The following is a 21,375-nucleotide window of genomic DNA, read 5'->3' as shown; positions in this document are numbered from 1 at the left end:
GGAAAGAAGTAACATACAATTGCAGCATAATCAAAATGGCAGGAGCCATTCCAGTTTTGGCATTTACCTCCAGCTGGCAAGCATCTTTGAATAAACTTACTTATGCAGGAAGCCTGTTTATCTCAGATTGCATTTTTATTTGTAGTCACTGAATCATACCCCAACCCAAAAACTTGTATCATTCATAAAATAAATCAGCTACTTCTCTATTCTATAGGTATGTCTCCAGTCTCCATTAACTAAGCAAAAAAAAATTAAATCTCTCTTCTCATTCCTAAAAACATGCTAGATCTTGGTGGTCTTTTAATGCAATTATTTTCACAAAATAGATACTTAAGTCATAAGAAGCTCTCATCACATACCATACTGTTTCATTTTGTTTCAAGGAACACCATGTCTGTAGCCAGAACATCAGGTTACTAAAGACAATCAATATTCAAATGCCTCCACAAAGCAGACAATTAAGAGCATGCCATTAAATCTGTAATTTTTAAATAATTACACTGGTTTAACTTTAGGGGATTAACATTCAGCAAATACCAGGATATAAAATACAATTACTTGGGAAGAATTAAAGACATTCCTTCTAAAGAGACACCATGTTGTTCCTTCTAGGCAATTACAGTAACAGCATTAAAAATTTTAATTTCTTGTGCACCCAAGGAACAGTTTACCTTTTCAAGAGCTTCTAGGCTCTTGTTTTCTTTCAACTTTTTTCTTCAGCTGATTTATTTCTTGATCTCTCTGAAGCAACTCAAACTCTTTTTCACGAAGCTCATCTTTAGAATGCTGGAGTTTCTTTTCTAAGCTCTCAATCTGAACAGAAAATACAATTAAATCAGGTATTTTATGGAAATCAGAACAATTTAAAAAAATCAATGCCAAACAAAGCTCATGAATATCATCAGTATTACCTCTGACTTGAAATTCCCTTGTAATTTTTAAATTTTATTTTTGTTTTCTCAACATTTTCCTATTAAAAGAGTGGTTGAGAGCTACACCACATAAAAAAAAACATTTTCATTTTTATACTGGCATATCCCTGCAAATTTTTTAGTATTTTTTTTTTAGCTGACAAACGTGAAATATTTTTGCTGGTACATTATTAAGGTACTGCCTTCCCTCTCCCTACAACAAGGAACCAGATTAAACCTGGCTATCCATTCTCTCCCAGGACCAGACTTTCCCATAGAAATAGCTGCTCTTTGTTAGGGGAACAGGGTTTTAAATTTAAGCATGAATTACCTGCTTATGGCATTCCTTAATTTCAAGCTCTGATTTCTCTATATTACACTCTAAATGAATTATTTGTTGTTCCATCTCTCCCCTATGTTGACGAACTGTCATATCCAACTGTGTAATCTAGAGGTAAAAAAGAAAAGGAAGTATTTTATTTGGAACAAGTATGCAGATTTTAAGAAGTAATATTACACAATATCACAAAGGAATTCAACTAATTCTTTGTAGTCTCAAGAATATTCTCTTACTTAAAAAACATGGGGCAAGCATAAAGAGAAAAGTCAAAAATTGGGAAAAAGTCCGTAACTGTATATGGTCCTCACAAACACAGAACAGAAATCTAATTCTCATTTTAAACAGAATGTAATGAGCACCTTATTATACTAATCCATCTTATTTAAAAGTGTCAAATTTTGCTAAGGCAAAAAAAAAATAATCCTATTGCTTGATGACTTCCCAGAACAGCTCACAGGAAAGTGCAGCAAGAACATATCAGAAGGTCTGGCCTTCTTGCAGTGTCACTTCTTTGAACAGATGTTTTTTTCAGTTGTGGTTTTTTTCAGTCCACACCCCTCTTTCTTTCTGAACCTCAAATATTCTTTGATACACAAAGGCTGGTAACTCCTGCAGGAAGTAGCTAATAGAAGGCTAACTGTAAGTGACAAAAGAATAGTTTTTGCTTGACAGGTATCAAATCCTGAATCCAGACCAAAAGACTGAAAATATTTCAAGTGAGCTACAAAAATTTAAGTCACAACAGAGACACTGTTTCATATTTAGAGGCTGCTTTAGAGCTAATCCAATATGCTAAAGAGCAAACAAGGGAAGGAATCTATAATCTCCAAGCACACTTCAGTGCAGATATTTCTTTCATTTTAACAAACATCAAGATTACAGTTATCCTGTAGCTTTGTCACTAAGGAAGAATTACAGGACAAGTTTGCACAAGGCTTCTAACAAAAGAGTTGTCTGTGGTGCCTCGGGGGAGCACAACCTTTTTTTCCTGGTACCAAAAGACTTCAGCTGGTTTTGAGGTTGACACTGTGGCTATATCAACAGTACAGTTTGGAACAGTATGTAAAGCCAATTAAACATAGCAGGCCTTTTCTAAGTTATTTGCTACTTAACAGAAATAATTGTCAGTAACATACTTAAAAGTTATCTCACCTGAGCTGCCCTTTGTTTCAGTTCCCAGTTCCTTTCTTTCAGTGCTTGGTCCATGGCACGAAGTTCTTCGCTTTTGTCTTCAATTTCTCCCTTGCAATACCTGAAATTCTCATGTTTAATTGCTTAATGTACATTCAGTTGCTTAGCATCAAGTTTCCAGCTTGAAAATAATGAGATTTATTACTTATCTAAAGCCGTATTACTCTGAAATGTGAATCAACTAATTGATTGCAAAAAAACAGATCCAAATGGAATAACTATGTTAACTGTATTCCAGGTGTAGATTTCCCAATAATTTCATTAATCAAGTTACTTAATCAGTTATCAGGACATGTTTTTCAAAAAGAATAGTACAGAAGATAGTATCATTAATTTATGGTCAAAAAGCAAACTGGACAATTTCACTTTAGAAGAAAGTAATTCCTTTTACAATTATTTCACAGCTTTGGGATTCAGAAAATACTCTTAGCAGATTTTAAAACAGAATTCCCAAAAAATAATTCAGCACTACTTTTAGAAATTAAAAGTAATCTGAGGAATTACTGTATTGAGCTATTTCACAATCAAAAGCCACCTAAAATTTATGTAGAGCTGTTAATTATATAGAAACATCCAAACTACTTGCTATTCCTAAGGAAAAACTAACACCACTCAGTTTTCATAATGGAAAAGAGATCAGCTTACCTAAGCTCAGTTGTTAGATCCATGATAGCAACATCCTTTTCCTCCAGAGAGGACTCTGCATTCTGTAATGTAACTTGCAATTCCTGAAGCTGTGTTAAAGCAATTTTTAATTCCCCATGGGCATTCTGTAATGCAGATTCCAGTTCTGCTATTTTCTGTAATGCTTCCCTGTGGCAAGTCTCACTCTGAAGCAGCTTATCTTCTAAATCATTGACTATTTTACGAACAAAACACAAGACACAACCATTAGCAAGTCAGGTTCTTTATGCAACACTGCTGCCTACTACCACTTATGGTAATAATCAATTTTCAGTATCACTATTTTTAGGAAAATCTAGAAGAAACAGTGGTGTCTGAGGTTATACAACAACCTTTTCATGGAACCTAAGTTCTTGCTGTTTTTATTCAGCTGCTAATCAATTGACCTGAAATACAAGGATGTACCTAAAAACATCTGGCCAAGGAAAAAGTACAGAAACAACATAGTAACTGAATATATAGTGCTACAAAAAATGCAACTAGAATTGCTAGTAAGCCTCTGGTTTAAAAGAAAAGTTAAGTTCAAATTGAATGGAGGACGAGGGCTTGAAAAGTTTATTACTTCCCTAGACTCTCTTGTGGGGTTTTAAAGAGGTGAATATTTTGTGAATAGCATATGCCTTTTAAAATCTGTGTCTTGTTTGATTACCACATTACAAATCCATATTATCAGTTTACAGGGAAAACAACTTATTTATCTCACCTAGGATAAAGATACATGCCACAAAAGTGAGAAATTGCAAAGTTATATTCAAAAAAAGTTACTGGTCTTTTTTAAAAACTACAAAACTACCAAAACATTTTAAAAAATTACATTTTGACTCGTGTACTTGATTATTAAATGGGGAAGAAGAAAAATGTCTAATCTAGAAATAGCACAATGAAAGGAAGCCTGAGAAACAAAACAGAAAAATTACCCTTGTTCTCCTTTTCATTGAGCTCTGATCGTGCTTCTTCCAAAGTAATACCCAACTGGTTTATCTGCATTGCTTTGTTTTCACTATCTTGTTTTAACTGCACTACTTCTTTTTCCATACCAGTAAGTTCATTCTTACACTTATCCATTTCCAATTTATTTTGTCTAAATAAAAGAAGCAACCAGAACAGAGTGAACCTTGTCATAACAAAAGCAACATACATGTCCTTACATAGTCTAAAACAAGCATTTGTAAATAAAATAAGAATACAAAGTCATTTAAATTAGGCTTTTCTTGCAATCAAAATCATTCTTTAAGACTACCAAGATCTGCTAGAATCTACTATCTAGAATTACAAGCAACTTGATATATGTTTCAATTGAACTGCATTATGAATTGCTATCCTAAGGCTAAATGCATTGCTGGGACATGTATTAATTCCTTGGGAAAACCATTACAGAAACTCAAGCCTCTCCTAGTTAGAAAGCTGTCTTCTGATTTCCAGTCTATGCTCATACAGAGACTGAACTGTATGACTACACAGCTGAATACCATTTCAGACAGTGACCTTTCTTACTGTCTACGTGCAGGATATACCTGTTACTCTAAACCTACCTGATTGCTCTATTAAGTTCATCCACCTTCTGCCTGTTTACATCTGCTTCCTGAGCAGCTAAGCAGAGTTTCTCTTCCACTTTTCTCAACTCATCTTCTGCATATGCCTTCTGCTTCTGAAGCTCTTGTTCCAAACTGGACACCTGCTTAAAGTGGTATTTAGAATTAACTGGTACTTTTAAATGACATAGAAAAGAAATCCACATCCAACTCCCAACTGTCTTCCAACTCCCGCAGTGAGATTGTAACAATGGCTTTCTTTATAGTGTAAAACTGTATATAATGTAAGACTAGAACTTTGCAGTCACATTTGAAAGACAAATAGTTTATAGTAAATATAACAAGATTAAACTTTCTGTATTTCAATACGCTTCTGCTTGTTTGCAGTCTAGGATTTGATTTTCCAAGTACTTAGCCAGTATAATGCTAGCAAGAGTTCTGATAGCACAGAACCTGGTTTAGGATGAAACAAACCACTAAACGTATCTAAAATAATAACTAGCAACCCAGCTATCAAAGAAACATTCAGATTTTAGAAGTATTGCAAAAACATATGAAAGCATTTAATTATCTGCCTTTAGGTAGACACATCTCACCACACTGTACCTGTTTTTCAAGTTTCATCTGATTATCTTCCAGCTCTCCATTTCTAATAGTTTCTTGCTGTAACATTTGCTGCTGATGATGCAAAGCTTCTTGTAAGAGAATATTTTGTTCCCTTGTGTCCTGAATATTCTGATCTTTTAGTTTTATTTCTTTCTGTAAATAGCAAACCTGAAAACACATTTATTTTGCATTACAATAACTTTTTATTTGCATCAGTTTTTCTCTTCATTCTTAAATGAGCACACAATCACACCTATGACTCAAAATGTCTGGCTCTGAATTTAGTTCCATCACAGTTTCAGAAGTACATAGCATATCCCAGTTTCATCACTCAGTTGTACTTTATAAAGTGAGGAAAGAAGTAACTTAGCAAGCCTGGGTTTTGACTTCTTCCTTTCTAAATACCTAAACTGGTCAATATTTAAAAAGCATTTAGAACAAAGATTTTCATGACTAAATTACTCAATTACTCTTCTTTCTGTCATTCTTCTTTATTTCTCAGAATGTCCTTGTTTTCCCTGTTAGATTTTTGTTCTCACTTGCTCCCTTGAATTTCAGGCCATTCCCAGTCTCTTCATATACAGTACAACAACAGATTTTAGGGCTTAGAAAAATAGTAGTAAATGTCACAGGCTTGTGCATAACACAGACCACAGACTTCCATCCAATTACTGCTGTACAGGGTTTAGTCATCTCCAGCTAACTAAAGTCTCTCTCTCAGCAGGTAGAGCATGATATCAAAAGTATATTATGCTAATTAGCTCATGTGGTTAGGCATCCCCACAAATAAAAATTCTTACTAATATTATTTCAACTTAATTATTTTTTGCTTTCATGTAATAGTGGAAAGTATTATAAAACTCAGGGGCTTGAATAAGTCTTCTTATGCCCAGGACTTCTTCCCCTTTCAGATACTTGAAATACAAATCAATTTAGTGCATCTAAGTTTATATTGCAATAGTGCTCTCTCCATTTTTTCCAATATAATGCTTTCTTTCACTTAATTCTGATTTTTTTACTTCTTTCAACAATTCATTTATCTTGCTACTTCTTTTTCCTAAGCTTATCCAGTGTTTCTTAGTTATTATTTTTCCCTTTGCCCTCACAAAATCCATACTTACTTCATACACAGAGTACCTGCTGCAAATATTTTGCCTCTTACTTCACAGAAAAACTTTCAGTTTAAATAATTAATAACACAATTCTCTACCATACAGAAAAGTTGTTTAAAAAAGCTGTTACCTCTTCAGACTTTTTTTTGAGCTGATTTTCAAATATCTCCTTATTTTCTTGTGATTGACTCAAATACAGTGCAACTTCTTTCTTACATACATCTAGTGCTGACTCAAGTTGTCTCACCTAGTTTAATGTAGCAGATTACTCAAAATTGCATGACTTTTTTTATTAAATAGTCTAAAAAAGTGTTAAACATAATAGTATAATAAGTTTTAAAAGCTACATTTTAATCTAAAGAATATTAAAACCAGTATAGAATATTATTATAAGCTTTAAAACTGGAATAGTATTCAGAAATAAAAATCATTTGGGAAATTAAATTACGATACTTCAGACTGTGTTTAAATGAGATAAGATTATCAGTCACGGGAATGTACTCCAGTATTCATCTATAGCTCTAATTTAAAAGCAAACATATGCCCAATACTAAATCACAATCCACCATGTTTTATTACATATAGAATCGTATAAATAAAACTGGAATTATCATATGTGAGATGTGAGAAGTCTTTTTAAAAAATAATATTCAGATCTTAATACATTTCCTCTTAGAAAGCTACTAAACAGCATTTTCAGAGACAGTGCCCAAGTTCTACCAAAAAAGGAAAGTAAAAGCTTTTAGTGATGACAGCACTGTTGATGTGTTTTACCCTTTTACTATTGATTTGGATTTCAGTCATCTCTAACAAATACCTTCTAAGTCTGAACAGATAAAAAATATCATGAACCAGCCACCAGAGGTCTTAAGCCATAGTAATTAAACTTCTCTTAGCTGTTTGATTTCAATAGTAAAAATAGCTTTCTCATCAACAGGAACTGTGCTGACCTTAGCTGCAGGTTGGCACATGCTTTCAATGCTACCAGTTTTCTAAACCGCATCAGATTATACACCTCTCTCCCCATCCAAATCATGAGTTTTTCGAAGAGAAGTGATAATGGGTCTTGAATGGTTAATGAATTATGAAATACTTATGTGAGAAAAATTTCCATAAAGCAGCCTTAATCTGATTTTTCTATAAAGGATAGAAATACGTACACCATTACTGCAAACTTTAAAATCATTAATTGAAAATTACCAACAACTTACTAACTTTGTTTGTTTCTGCTGTTAACTGACTTTTCAGCATCTTCAATCCTTGATGTTTCTTGACATTTTCATTTTCGATTTCCTGTTTATACACATTTTTATTTGAGAACAAAATGTAAATATATTCACAGTAATTTAACTAATAAAAACTCACAATTAAAACCAAAAAAAGTGTATTTAAAACAAAACTGCTTGCATACTGTATTTGTTTTCATCGTACTCTGAAGTGAATTTGGTTCCCTTAAGATTAAAAAAAAATAAAATTGCCATAATAGAATTTTCTTAAGTTTTCCACCTAGTGCAGAATAGATGCAATTGTTCTCTGCTTTGTTCAGAGCAAGAAGCCCAAGGGGCAAACCAGAGGCATAAAGAGAATGTTGAGATAGAAAAAGAAACAAGGTAATTAAGTTTGTACAACACATAGTAGTAGATGCTAGGGACTACACTAGATCCAGTCAATTACTCAAACAAGAATCAAGAGGCAAAAACATTTATCTTTCATTTTCTCCTTTTTTTTCTTAGGTTTATGGAATGTTTTTCATCATTATCAGTAACTTGTTTGCTTTGCATGTAAAGTCAAGAGGAAACCTTACCTCTCTGCTTTCTATCAGCAGCTCATCCAATGATTCAATGTGATGCTGTTTATGTATAATATCTTGTTGCAAAATAGATATTATTTTCTCTTGTTCAGTGCATTTTTGATGCTGCTTCTCCAGCTGAGTCTCAAGCTGTTCATAAGTAATTAATGTTTTATTATTTCAATAAGCTTTTTCAGAGAATTTGTGCATCTAAATGTCATTCAGTGCATCCTTTTTCATTCCATCACTTCAAGAATGAAACATAATACATTCCTGCCATCAGCAATACTGCACGGTACTAAAAATATCAAGAAATTCCAAACACTTAGTATTTTTAAAGTAACAGGAGAATCAAGAGAATAAGAGCAGGAAGAATGTAATTGTCATCAGTCAAGACAATAAGATGCATATATTCATTAATAAAAGCTTACAAGCTGCTTGAACAGCTAGAGATAGCTATATAATATATAGTTATATTTCTGATCACATGAAGCAACAGAATTCTCTTCTAAAGACTGAAAAACCTACCAACAGATCTCCCTGAACACAGAAGCTTTTAAGTCTCAGGCTGATCAAGGTTCAGCAAAGGAGAGAATATTGTTACAAGTTAACACGGTTTAAACCCCTCTATGCAAAAAAAACTATACTTTTTTTTTTGTAGGTGTTCAGAGGAAAGAACAAGTGTATTCCTCCTAAGTCTCTATTTCTCTTTAGTTGAGCAGAAAAGAGGATATGAATAGCAGAAGTCATGAAATAGTGTCATAGTAGATGGACAATGATCTAGAATCAGGAAATACAGGAGGAATATATAACTGTTAAATTGGACATTTGCCTCAGAATTACTAAAAATAAATAAACTTAGTAAAAAAGTTCCCAAGTGTATCACTCATACATAGTATCATACAAAGAAGGTCTTACTAGTTCAATCTGTTTCTCCATCTCTTTCTGCTGCTCAAAGTGAACCAACTTTGATTTTTCAAAAGCAGAAGTTAATTGCTCATGTTCTTCACTGAGAGTTGTTTGCAGCTCATGAATGAGTCTATTTTTTCCCTGGGAAACAGCAACAACAAAGAGGACTTAATAAAAATATTCAGCTGTGATGTTAAACAGTGTATTTTTGATGACTGACTTCATGCCTAAAAGTCATAAAAGAGCACCACAGAAAATCCTGTTTCATCTTAAAGGGTGTCACACCTGTAACACAGGTATCGAATACAACTAAGTGCAGCCACTACACAGAGACAAGGCATCTGCCAAGGTGGACAGCTGGCACAGACTACAGCAACTAGAGCAAGGAACTTCTGACCAAGACAAAAAGAAATTCTATGTTCGTAAGGATAGCCAAAATCTTTAAAACATAGGTTTCTATTTGAAAGGGATCACATAGATTCCTTTTCTAGCAACCTTAGGCCTCTTCCCAAAACTTAAAAAGTTTGCATAACAATATTCTGAGAGGAATTTACAGTGCTCCAAGTGGTACATTACTTTCTTCACTAATTACCATTTAGAAGATATTTTTATTCAGTGATCCAAGTATATTTCACTGAAACAAATGGCAATGCTACAACTAATTTCAATTTTAATTTAATGTGATTTTAACTGCAGATATATCACAAAGAAAAAGTAACTTGTCCATAAATAAGTTACCATGTTCAAAAGCAGAAAAGAAAGGATGGTTTATTTGAAGTAAGATTCAGTTTTTAAAAGCTCCACTGTCTAAAACTTGCACAGATTGTTTAACAGATCTGAAAGTCTATCATTTTGAACACATGGATTAATACTGTTTTAACTTAAAATTATTCTCCATTTATGTCCTTTTACATAAATGTAGTTTTTCAGTGAGAACATCTTACCATGAGTTCCTGTTCCAACTCAGTGTTTCTTGCTGTGGCAGCAGAAAAAGCAGTAGTCTTTTCCTTCAACTGTTTCTCAAGTGTGGAAATTTGAGAAGATTTCTGTGTTACCTGAGATTAAATATGGCACAAAACAGCACGAAGACAACCATTACCAATTTGTTCCAACTATGTGTATATACTTTGTAACCAGAAATTCCATTTTAGCTACTACTATTTCCAGTATTTTTAATTATTTGTTTGCTTGTTTATTTTTCTATGATCTATTAAACTTTACTACTTACAAAGAAGAATTCAGGACAATTTACCTCAAATTAATCCAATTCATTATTATTATCAGTGCCATATGAGTGAATTAGCTATTACAGATTTATAACATTTATGGCCATTATTAGGAAATGCTGTTAATCCCATTATGCTGGAATTCTATAAACACATTAGTACTAGAAAGAAAACTTAACATTTTAACTTATTCAACCAGAGAAGAGCTAGCTTAAGCTTAGTTTTGTACTTATGTGATTTTTTGGTAACTGTTAATCTCTAGCAATTGTAGGAACATCTTATGAGGAAAAATGCAACTGATCCTTCAACATAATTTCTTAAGAGTACACATTAACTCAATGATACCAAAGCAAAATGACTTGCATATTTTCCACACAACAAATCAAAATAGTAATAGTAAAGCCCACTAACTACATCAGCTTTAAAATTAGATTTCTGACAACTAACAAATTAAGGCTCCTACATTTAAGTTTTTTTCTTGATCAAAAGTTTACTTCCAATTTTTCTTAAATAAGCCAGATTTTTTAACTAATACGGCATTGCAGTTTTTCCATAATTTAACTATCTTTGCTTAAAACAAAAAAAAAAAGTGACATTTTTGCAGTGCTGCTAAAAACTTACTTCTCTCTCTAAGCTACTAGTGTTTGAAACCTTCTTCAATAGGTCTTCCTGTATGATTTGAAACTGACTGGCTCTCTGAGCCATACTGGTCTTCAAAGTAGAATTCTCATCATCTGCTTCTGTCAGTTTAGTGCGTAACTCTTCTATCTCTTTCTGGAATCTTTGCCTCTCCTTTTCAAATTGTTTGCTGATAAGTTCCATCTGTTGACATTTTCTCCTCTCTCAAAGTAGAAGAAATAAATTTTGGATCAACTTATAAAAGAACATACAAACTAGCACTCAAGCAATTGATCATACAAACCAAAGAGAGGAAATATATAATTCAATGACAACACATTGAAATAACATAAACAGGATAGAGAAACAAGACTGTTAATTTTTTCCCCATAATGTAACTGAAAGCTGTGACCCATGAAAACAAACAACCCAAACAAAACCCCCCAACAAATAAACTAACAACAACAAAAAATAGCATCATTATAAAGGTATCCTGAATTAATTTCAGAGCAATCCTAATAGCAATCACAGAAGCAGTTGCAGAAACTCTGCAACAGCAAGCAACAGCAAGAAAAGAATCAAAGAAAATATGGAGAACATAGCATAACCTGCATAAAGAAAAAAGATATAGTTCTGTTTCAACACAACTCATAGCTTAGATAATGCTGAACAAGTAACTTAACTAGCAAAAGGAAGAACATTGCGCTTGGAGAACATGACAATTTCCAGAATTCCAAAGTGGGAAAATGCTCCCTGTTCAACCAAAGCATGTTAGTTAGGTCACAGAAATCTATTTAAAAAACACTTAAACCACAAGAACTGCACAGCTATTTCAGTAAGCTTACCTCCTTGACTTCTGATCAATTTGACAGGCTCTGTTTCCAGACCACATGACCTGATATTTTCTTGTCCTTCATTAATTTCACAAAAGTGCTCAGCTCCAGTACAAGTAGTTATGTTTGCATGAGGCTTTAGAACTTCTGCTTCTTTCATTGCCAGTTTAATGCTATTAGAAAGGAGGAGACAATTATTTAACATTCTTTCTACATACTAGTTATAATACCACCTTATTATCTGCCTGTTCTTGCCATACTTCAGTAACCAGGAAGTTATACCTTAGGTCTGCAGTCAAAGGTTTATTTGATTCACAACAAGATTCAAAGAGAGCTTCTTTCATTGAGGAGCTGGATAGTTGGTGTTTCACATGGTGCCATTTAAACTAAAAGTTAAGGGAAAACCAAGATCAATGCAAAATCGACTTTTTTATTGCTGCACAGCATGATTAAGTCATATGTTATGCTAGCATATAAATTTTAAGACACATACAGTAGTATATTAAAAATTTGCATAACTTGATTAAAATTTTCTACTTGCAAGCAAGTGCTTGCAGAGCACAGCAGGTTTGTCTCACATAAGTAGAAATTCTAGGCATTAAGACCCTGAAACTGAGACCATTTCTTTAAATATCTTTCTACAGATAATGAAACATGAACATTTTTTGCTGTGAAAAAATAAATAAAATAAATGAAGATACTATTAGTAAGTCCATGTTTCAAACTTCTCACATTGTGCTTCCTTTCAGACGTCAATTACTGCATTTAATACCATTTTTTTCCTCAGGTTATCCAGTACTTCTGAATATTTCATTAAATTACTAGAATAATGCCAGATTTTTCCAGAAAGTGTAAATGCATTTTCAAAAAAGGGCCCTAAAGCAATTGTTAAGGCTCTTCCAAATATATGCCTAAGGTCACAACAGCCCAAAACACAATTTTTGTACAAAACTACTACATTCTCTTCAGCAGAGGTCACTTCAGCAATTCAAAAACCTTACAGAAAGCACACTTTTGATTTTTGTTTTCATTACAGCTACTCACAGTTATATAAAATAAAGATATCTGATGCAATCTGCACTCCTGATTTCATGTGTCTCTCTAGGCCTTCCCAACTTCCCAAACAATTCCTCCAGTAACAGTTCACATCTCTGGGTTTTTAAGTGACTCTCCCAGCCACAGTTTAGTTATACACTACAACAGTACAAGCTTAAAGCTCATAAGCCAGGGCTCATCCTGGTAGTACAGAAGTTCATTCGCAGCCAGGGAAGATGGGTTTCCTCTTTCCCAGCAAAAAAAAAAAGTTCCTACAAACATCAGTCCTCTCATTCCTCCGTTGCTGCAGTTGACACATCAAGTCTGGCTGTGTGATACAATGATTGTGCATGTTACACTGTTCTACTGAAAAGAACCTCTGTGTCATATAATAAGACATCATCATATTTTAGAGAATATACATACATCTGAAGAATCAATATGTAGAACAGAGGAACGCAAAGAGGTTGCTGATTAATCAATTACAAAGCACATTTTACTTGTTCTTGAATGAGAAGAGACAATATTTAAATCAAGAAAACATGTAATCCAAGCATCTTGAAAACCAGATATTTTAAGAAAATTACTTCTCTAGAACATCACAGGTTTTCCACGCAATGTCAGTTAGAATTCTTTACACAGAGACACATAATACAATTTTAAGGATGTATCAGTGACTGTACCTCTGCAGATGTACTTTGAGACAACTGTGAAATAATGGTTTCTAATATGTTAAGCTCTTCCTTTGAATCTTCAATTTCTTGCTGGCACAATTTCAAGTGGTTATGTTGCTGTGCATTAAGTGCTCTCAGCTCTGCATTTTCACTTATTAGAGCACTTTTTTCTTTAAGTACTATTTCTTTTTCAGCAATTTCACTCTCAAGCTCAATGATTTTCTGATCAGACCGAGCCAGCATTGATACCGTTTCAGTGTTCTTTGCCTCCAGAGTCTTAATTTCTTCTTTTGTGCTACGATTCTCTTCCTTTAATTGCCTAAAAAAGTAGATGCATTTAAAAGGTATAGCTCAACTGAGAGGATTTTCATTATGGAAAATATTAGCAGAACACACCATAACTATACTCTTTTACTAGTTTTCTCCCTCTCAAAATCTAGAATTGGTGAGGAGTTGCTTGATAGCGTGAATATGCGGCAGCATGTGAGATTAGAACCTCTGAGGATTAGTTATGGAAAAAAAATCAGAATATTCTAAGCAAATGCTAGTAATTTTTATCTGTTAGGTATTATGGTTTCTCTGTTGTATTTCTGATACTGATATTAAGTGTTTGCAGATGCTGGTCCTGACTTGCTTTAACTATGTGAACTGAGCAGCATGTTCACAGTGACAGTTGTAACATCCAATTTCTTCTCAAATAACAGAATCACGGAATTGTCACGGCTGGAAACTCTGAGATCACCGAGTCCAACCATCAACACAAAAAAACAAACCAAAACCCCACACTCACAAAAAAACTATACAACCTTGGCCACTGGAGAATGCCCTGAAGTGCCACATCTACACATTTCTTGAGTATCTCCAAGGAGGGTGACTCAACCACCTCCCTGGGCAGGCTGTTCCAGTGCCTGACCACACTTTCAGTATAGAAATTCTTCCTAATACCAGACTAAACCTCCCCTGCCACAGCTTCAGGCCATGTCCTCTGGTCCTGTCATTATTTACTTGGGAGAAGAGGCCAACACCTACCTTCCTACAACCTCCCTTCAGTTGTAGAGGGTGATCAGGTCTCCCCTCCACCACCTTCTCTTCTCAAAACTAAACATCCCCAGTTCCCTCAGCCACTCCTCGTATGACTCTAGACCCTTCATGACATTGGTAGCTCTCCTCTGGACACACTCCAGCACCTCAATGTCCTTCTTGTAGCGAGAGGCCCAGAACTGCACACAGTACTTGAGGTGCAGCCTCACTAGCACTGAGTATAGGGGCACAATCACCTCCCTAATCCTGCTGGCCATGCTATTCCTGATGCAGGCCAGGATGGTTCTTGGCCTTCTTGGTCACCTGGACACAACGCTGGCTCACATTAAGATGGCAGTCAACCAGCACCCACAGCTCCTTCTCCACTGGGCAGCTTTCCAGCCACTCTTCCCCAAGCCTGTAGTGCTGCCTGAGGTTGTTGTGATCGAAATGCAGGACCTGGCCCTTGGCCTTATTGAACCTCATACAACTCATAAAATTGGCCCATCAATCCAGCCTATTCAGGTGCCTCTGTAGAGCCTTCCTAGCCTCTAGCAGATCAAGACTCCCACCCAGTTTGGTGCAAGCTTACTGAGGGATGCACTCAATCCCCTCATCCAGACCACTGATAAAAGACACTGAAGAAAACTGGCACCAAAACTGAGTCCTAAGGGACACTACTGGTGACTGGCCACCAAGTAGATTTTACTGTTTACCACAACTCTCTGGGCTCAGGTGTCCAGCCAGTTTTTTACCCAGGGAAGAGTACACTTGTAACTGTACAGAGATTTTTTTAAAGCTTTGTGTTACCTTAATTGCTCTTCTAGGATGTCTAGATCTTTTCTGTAGCTGACACACTTTTCATTTAGCTTCTCTTTTTCTCTTTCACAATCAGTTAATCGTTTTCCCAAGACTACTTCTTCAGCTTTAACCTTAAAAAGCAGTATTTTTTTTGTTACTGTACAACAATAATCTAAATTCCCATGGCCAACAGGTTTTTAAAAAATAATACTATAAACACTATGCTGTCTTTTTCTTTCTTTCTTTCTTTCTTTCTTTCTTTCTGTACAGAGATTTTTTTAAAGCTTTGTGTTACCTTAATTGCTCTTCTAGGATGTCTAGATCTTTTCTGTAGCTGACACACTTTTCATTTAGCTTCTCTTTTTCTCTTTCACAATCAGTTAATCGTTTTCCCAAGACTACTTCTTCAGCTTTAACCTTAAAAAGCAGTATTTTTTTTGTTACTGTACAACAATAATCTAAATTCCCATGGCCAACAGGTTTTTAAAAAATAATACTATAAACACTATGCTGTTTCTTTCTTTCTTTCTTTCTTTCTTTCTGGTAACCCCGCAGATAATTCAATTGCTCACTGTTGTAAAGAAAAGGAAAGTTTTCTTTTTTTCTGTCACTTGGAAAAAGAGTGATGTTATTTTGGTTTAATATTTGTGGTTGGCAATCCCTTCCAAAAGCAAAGAAGTTTAATAAAATAAAAATTATCTGTGAAAGCCAACTGTCTCAGGACTGTATTTTTCCTCCCACAAGGCAGGAAACATTAACAATTTTGACCACTGGAGTTTGCAAGAGGACTTCATTTTCATCTTAGCCCTTCTCTAGCTCATGTTTCATTGAACAGGTTGTACAGAGGAACTCAAAAGAGTTCTTTTAAAAGGACCATATACTTTAAAAATGTAAAATTCCCAGCTGGCAAGCAAAAGTCAGAAGAAATAGCAGCAATACTAGGCTACCTCAAAGATGCACTGTGCAAAGACAGTTTAAGACTGGACAAATGAAATTATCACTACAAACAGCTGTCTACTCAGATTCCACATCTCTTAGGACTTTGCCATCAAAAAGCACAAACAATTGGCTCACTGGTGAACCCATTGTTGTTTGCTCCCTAGCCTGCTGGAAGAGGAAAAATCCTCTAGGGATTCCTAGCAGAGCAAAAACAAGTATAGAAAGAACTCTTACCTTCTCCAATTTTTCAGTTGTTTTCTCTTTATACTTTTTGAAAGCTCTTGTTAGATCCTCCATGTTCAACAAAGCTTCATTTCTTTGCTGTTCTACCCTGCAAAAATCACAAATTCCAGGGGGTTATGTAACTACTCCCTCCAGTTATATAAAACAACTTCTAAATTAATTGCTGCAGGTAACTTCTTGTCTTCTTCCAACTTTCCAAGCCCTCTATAAAAAAAGTTTCACATTAGGCATAAATTATTTTTAAATATAATTTTTGCATATTAACACAAATAAAATTTCAACAAGATGAAGAATTTAAAAATATTTTTAATCCACTTCAAAAAAAGTTTGATTCAAGTAATTCTCCTGTCCCTACCAGTAAAAGCCTCTTTTAAGGACTGGGTTAGGAAGCAGATGACAGCAGTATTCCTTAAAATTCAAACTGCTTAAGAGGAACCAAAAAATCTGTTGATACTGAAAGGAACCCTTGTGATGGAATCATGGTGAGACCAAGACTTAATTAAAAGAGAAATGATTTGGAGGATACTGGAGAGATGGCATCAAAGGATGTTTGAAAGTCTGAGATTGGGATGATATCAAGTGGGCAACTGTTCAAAGCAGCAACCCAGCCTGCCTGCTATTTTCACTCTATTACCCTCTGCCTCTGCCTTTCCCCTGTCATTACTCACTACGGAAGAAGTTGAAACAGGAACCTCAGGACAGCTCAGGTATGCAGTCTCTTCAGGACACCCAACACAGGCACATGAGAATTATTACTGCTCGATACCATTTGTTTCTCTTCCACTACGGGAACTGTAGGACAGTTCCCTCATCTAAGTACAGTTTGCCCTCACAGCAGTGTTGCTCAGCTGGAGGACCACTGCCCCACTTGGAGGTGGCAAAAGTATTCAGAGAAAGGGAGAAAGGGATTTAAGGACAACAAACAAAAGCCTGTGTATCTAAAGCACTTCAGCTCGCTTAGCCAAAGAATAATAAGTGGTTGTAATTAATGATGAAAAGCAAACTGTAGTAATTGTTAATACTAACCATAACACTGTATGTTGCCTTGAAAACCTGGCAGCAGTCAGTTTTTCTAAACTACCAAAATACTTCTATTTGCAACTAGAAGCTGAGTACAGCTAGCTCCAATCCCACATGCTCTGAATGAACAGTAAACATAAATCAACACATTTCTTCACAGTAGTGCAAGCCCCACAGTATTTGCATTTGTCTAGCTATAGAAAGATTAGAGGTAATTTCATGGATAGATAGACAAGCCAAACAAGGGGTTCATACTCAAAAGGCTCAAGAATTGCTTCCCCAAGTCAGTAATGCAGTTAATTTTTGCCCCAGGTAATGCAGTTTAATAAAATGGGCAGGTAAGAATCCTTTTATTTATTCTTCTTATTTCTTTATTGCATTTTGGAGGTAATAGGATTGTATATCATAACTTGCAACAGTTGAAAGCAGTTATCTAACCCTTCCAGTACTCATGCAACCATTAGGCTAAAGGAGGCAACAGGAAAAGGAAATGGGAATGGGGATGGAATTACAGCACCCTTTTCAATATCATATGGACAGGTAAGATTAAGTCTACCAAAAAAGTTGTCTCTTGTGCTTCTATCACTTTCCTCACACCAGCCCCAAAAATACAGCACTCAGTACTGTTAATAGTGAGTACTGAGTATATGCTGTAGGTTACTGTAAGACAAAGTGAAAAATAATTCAGGAAAAAATAGATTCTGGACACATTTCAGCTCTCCACCACAGCATACCTATTCCAAATGGAAAAAACAGACAGTAAACCAGTTACTAGCATAGTATAATATATCAGCCTAAAAATACCAGCAAATTTCAAGATTGAAAAAGTGCCTATTTAAATCACACGTACATCCACACCAGATTTCCCCATTCAAAAACAAAAAAAAAAGTAACATCCCTAAAGCAGAGAAATAATTTGATTCCACAACATAAACCTCTGCCAATGGAAATAAACACTAAAAGAATGAGAAAAATTATGCACCATTATTTCATATAAAAGTTGCTACAATTATTCTGCTACCTCTTTCCTTGCTTGGTTCGTTCAACTAACTCAATTTTCAGATTTTTATAGTCCTTTCTATATCTTCGCAACATGTCTTCTCTTTCCATTCCTCTTCTCCGGCTTTGGTCCAGTTTATCTTCTGCATCTCTAGCAAATAAAAAAGCATAATAAAAAAATAGGAATGTTTTTGTAAAGTTTTAAGGGCACATTCATGTTTACCATACATTATAAACTAGTTTCATTTGCCAGCCCTTATTACTTTTCATTTCTTGAAGTACATTCAGGACAAAATCAAACACTTCCCTCCTCCTATACACAGCTCTGAAATAAATTTTACACAACCCACACAATACCAGTAATTATGTCATCCCAGAAAAGAGATAGCAAGCAGGCCACAATAAAACACTGACTTTTAAAGTACATTTATTACCTCAGAACTTTATCTTGAGCTGATACTTCCGCTTCCAAGTTTATAATTTGTTCTCTCAGCTTCGGAATCTTGACTAGACGTGTACCTAAAGTCGTTTCAAGATAAGAAATCTGAAATACAAACATATTTGGGGGTTCATTGACACTGCTGTATATGTCTTCAGGTGAGACACGTATGAACAATCTGCTTACTGAAAGACACAGTGCTCTTAACCTTACTGTGGAAGATGCTTGTTCATCTACACAAACTGACCTCCAATCTTCTGCTCCTTTAACATCCTTCCAGTTCCTCAGCATCACTACAGTGTGACAAGCTGCCTAGCAGACTCATTTTTTTAATGTTTGTCTCTTGCTCTTCCCAAAGTTTGTATTCCACTGTTTGTTCTTTCCACACCAGACAGTCAAACATTTTGTTTATCTGCTGATTTGTACTGCCTTAGAAGCAACACTTCTCAAACAAAAAGCACTCAGCATTTATAGCCATTATGTATAAATCAAAGAATACAGTTCTGAAAAAAACTGTACATGTGAGTATGTATTAAATCAGCAATGATTTATTAAAGACAGTATTTCTTCACTTTTTCAAAATAGAAGTATTATTCCAACCTGAAAGGTCAACATTTTTCATTTCCAAGGCACATAACTACTTAAAATTAATTCAAATTTATCTTAATGTAGCTCAGTCACACGAACAAACAATACTAAATACCTTCTTGAACTATCTTCTTTCATAATGTGTTCCCCATTACTGGCTTTAGATTAAACTTTGGAACATTAACAGATATAATTAATAATTAATGCAGTAGTTTTTCTCATGAAGAAATAGATTCCCAACTATGCTGTTACAAGATAAATGCTGATTATAAAAAATATTGACATTTAAATATTAAATTTAGGTTAAGACTCGAGTGTTTTTTCGAGTTTGGGGTTTTTCTTTTTGATTAATACACTAACAATACATACTCTTGTTTTTGACTCCATCAGTTCAAAGTTCATTGTTTCCACTCTGTTCTTTAGGTAGTTGTTCTGAGAAGTCAAAGATACATTTTGCTCATGAAGGGCATTCAGCTTCTCCTTAAGATGTTCATTTTCTTCCACAGTTTTATCAGAAGTTGTGAAAACTGGGTAAGACTAGACATTAAAAAAGTTTTAAATTTATATGCACACACACATACTTATATTTGCATATATAAGCAATCTGTACATCAATTAAAACTCTGTAAAACAAAAATATTTAAATGATATTATGTTTAAGACTGGTCCACTGACATAACTGCCCCATGCTAGAGCCTACCAACTCCAAGCTCTACAACGAAAAAAATACTCAAACACAGAACACACGAGAAAACCAGTCATAAAAATAAGTAATAAAGTGCAATATTTACTTCAGATTGTCCTTGAAAATCCTGGCCAGATGTTTTATCAGCATTCTTCTTGCAGCTGGAAAAGCCCAGACAGTTGCAATCAGGCTGAGCAAGGTCCTCCAGAGTGAAATCTGCAGCCTCATCGAAGCAGCGGCCGTGATGTTCACTTGCAGTAGTGCTAGGAAGGAGAGTGAAAAGCTGCTGCACCATTTTTTTGTTATTATTTTCAAATTGCTCATAACGACTAGTCAAAAGACAAGTACAGAAGGAGCTACCTGGAACAATCAATAGATTGACACTGAATAAGACAGATGTACTCTACAAGAGATAGGTTGTTGCTATTCCCAAACACACTCATACCTGGAAAGCTCTTCCTCTACAGTTTGTAGGTTTTTTTCAGTTCTCTTCAGCTGATTCCACAATGACTCTAAATTTGCAAGCAGGTCTTCATCCTCAGCACTTCCAGAGCAAGTCCACATACTATACTCCATAGGTACTCATGCATATGACTAAAATAATATTGAATATTAAAACATCATTAAATATATGTGAATGCTATTTCCAAAGATACTTTTATAGATACCCAAATAAGGTAAATAGAAAAAGAGAAAGAAATACAGAAAAGGAAATAGTGCTTTTAGTTGTAGTTTGGCTTTTTGTTTCTTTTCCTTGAGTGAATGATTGGACTTGGTGATCTTAGAAGTGTTTAGTCCAACCATAAGGTTTTCCAAATGTGAATTTACAAATGTTAACATACATTTTACTACCTCTTCACACATTACCTAAATTAAAATAACTCTGCACAAATAGTCTTTTTTTAGAAAGACAGTTTTGTATGCATTCATGAAGCACAAGGAAGCTTCAGGAATTGCCACTTATAATAACCGGAAAATGTTGCTATAATTATTTGCTAGAAGTGTCTTACATGTTACTTCAGAAGTAACTGTCCGGGTGCCTAAAAAGGTAACAGAGCACACAATAAATACAAAAATCTTCCCTCGCTGTCCAATTACCAGCGAATTTTTTAAAAAACGCGGCAGCCCAGAGAGCGCGAGCTGCCAGGCACGGCCGGGGCTCCGCACACGCGCATTCC

General features: G+C 34.9%; 1 protein-coding gene across 1 annotated transcript in view; it reads right to left on the bottom strand.

Annotated features, from left to right (window-relative positions):
- Window positions 1-20,773, bottom strand: part of CCDC18 (coiled-coil domain containing 18) — a 22,210-nt gene extending 1,437 nt beyond the window's left edge. The window contains 25 exon segments of the mRNA XM_010006761.1: window positions 18-139; window positions 675-696; window positions 698-816; window positions 1,246-1,362; window positions 2,407-2,506; window positions 3,091-3,304; window positions 4,047-4,210; window positions 4,662-4,804; window positions 5,268-5,435; window positions 6,510-6,626; window positions 7,595-7,672; window positions 8,184-8,318; window positions 9,087-9,218; window positions 10,022-10,132; window positions 10,925-11,145; window positions 11,767-11,927; window positions 12,037-12,140; window positions 13,473-13,782; window positions 15,580-15,701; window positions 16,458-16,554; window positions 18,508-18,636; window positions 18,920-19,029; window positions 19,882-20,049; window positions 20,304-20,460; window positions 20,643-20,773. Of these exon segments, the coding sequence (XP_010005063.1) occupies window positions 18-139; window positions 675-696; window positions 698-816; window positions 1,246-1,362; window positions 2,407-2,506; window positions 3,091-3,304; window positions 4,047-4,210; window positions 4,662-4,804; window positions 5,268-5,435; window positions 6,510-6,626; window positions 7,595-7,672; window positions 8,184-8,318; window positions 9,087-9,218; window positions 10,022-10,132; window positions 10,925-11,145; window positions 11,767-11,927; window positions 12,037-12,140; window positions 13,473-13,782; window positions 15,580-15,701; window positions 16,458-16,554; window positions 18,508-18,636; window positions 18,920-19,029; window positions 19,882-20,049; window positions 20,304-20,460; window positions 20,643-20,773 (3,452 nt within the window).
- Between the last annotated feature and the right edge of the window lie 602 nt (window positions 20,774-21,375).

The sequence above is a fragment of the Chaetura pelagica genome, unplaced genomic scaffold (assembly GCF_000747805.2).
Source record: "Chaetura pelagica isolate M959 unplaced genomic scaffold, ChaPel_1.0 scaffold69, whole genome shotgun sequence".
Classification (NCBI taxonomy): domain Eukaryota; kingdom Metazoa; phylum Chordata; class Aves; order Apodiformes; family Apodidae; genus Chaetura; species Chaetura pelagica.
Note: the sequence above shows the minus strand (reverse complement) of the source record. Positions and strands in the feature narration are given on the sequence as shown.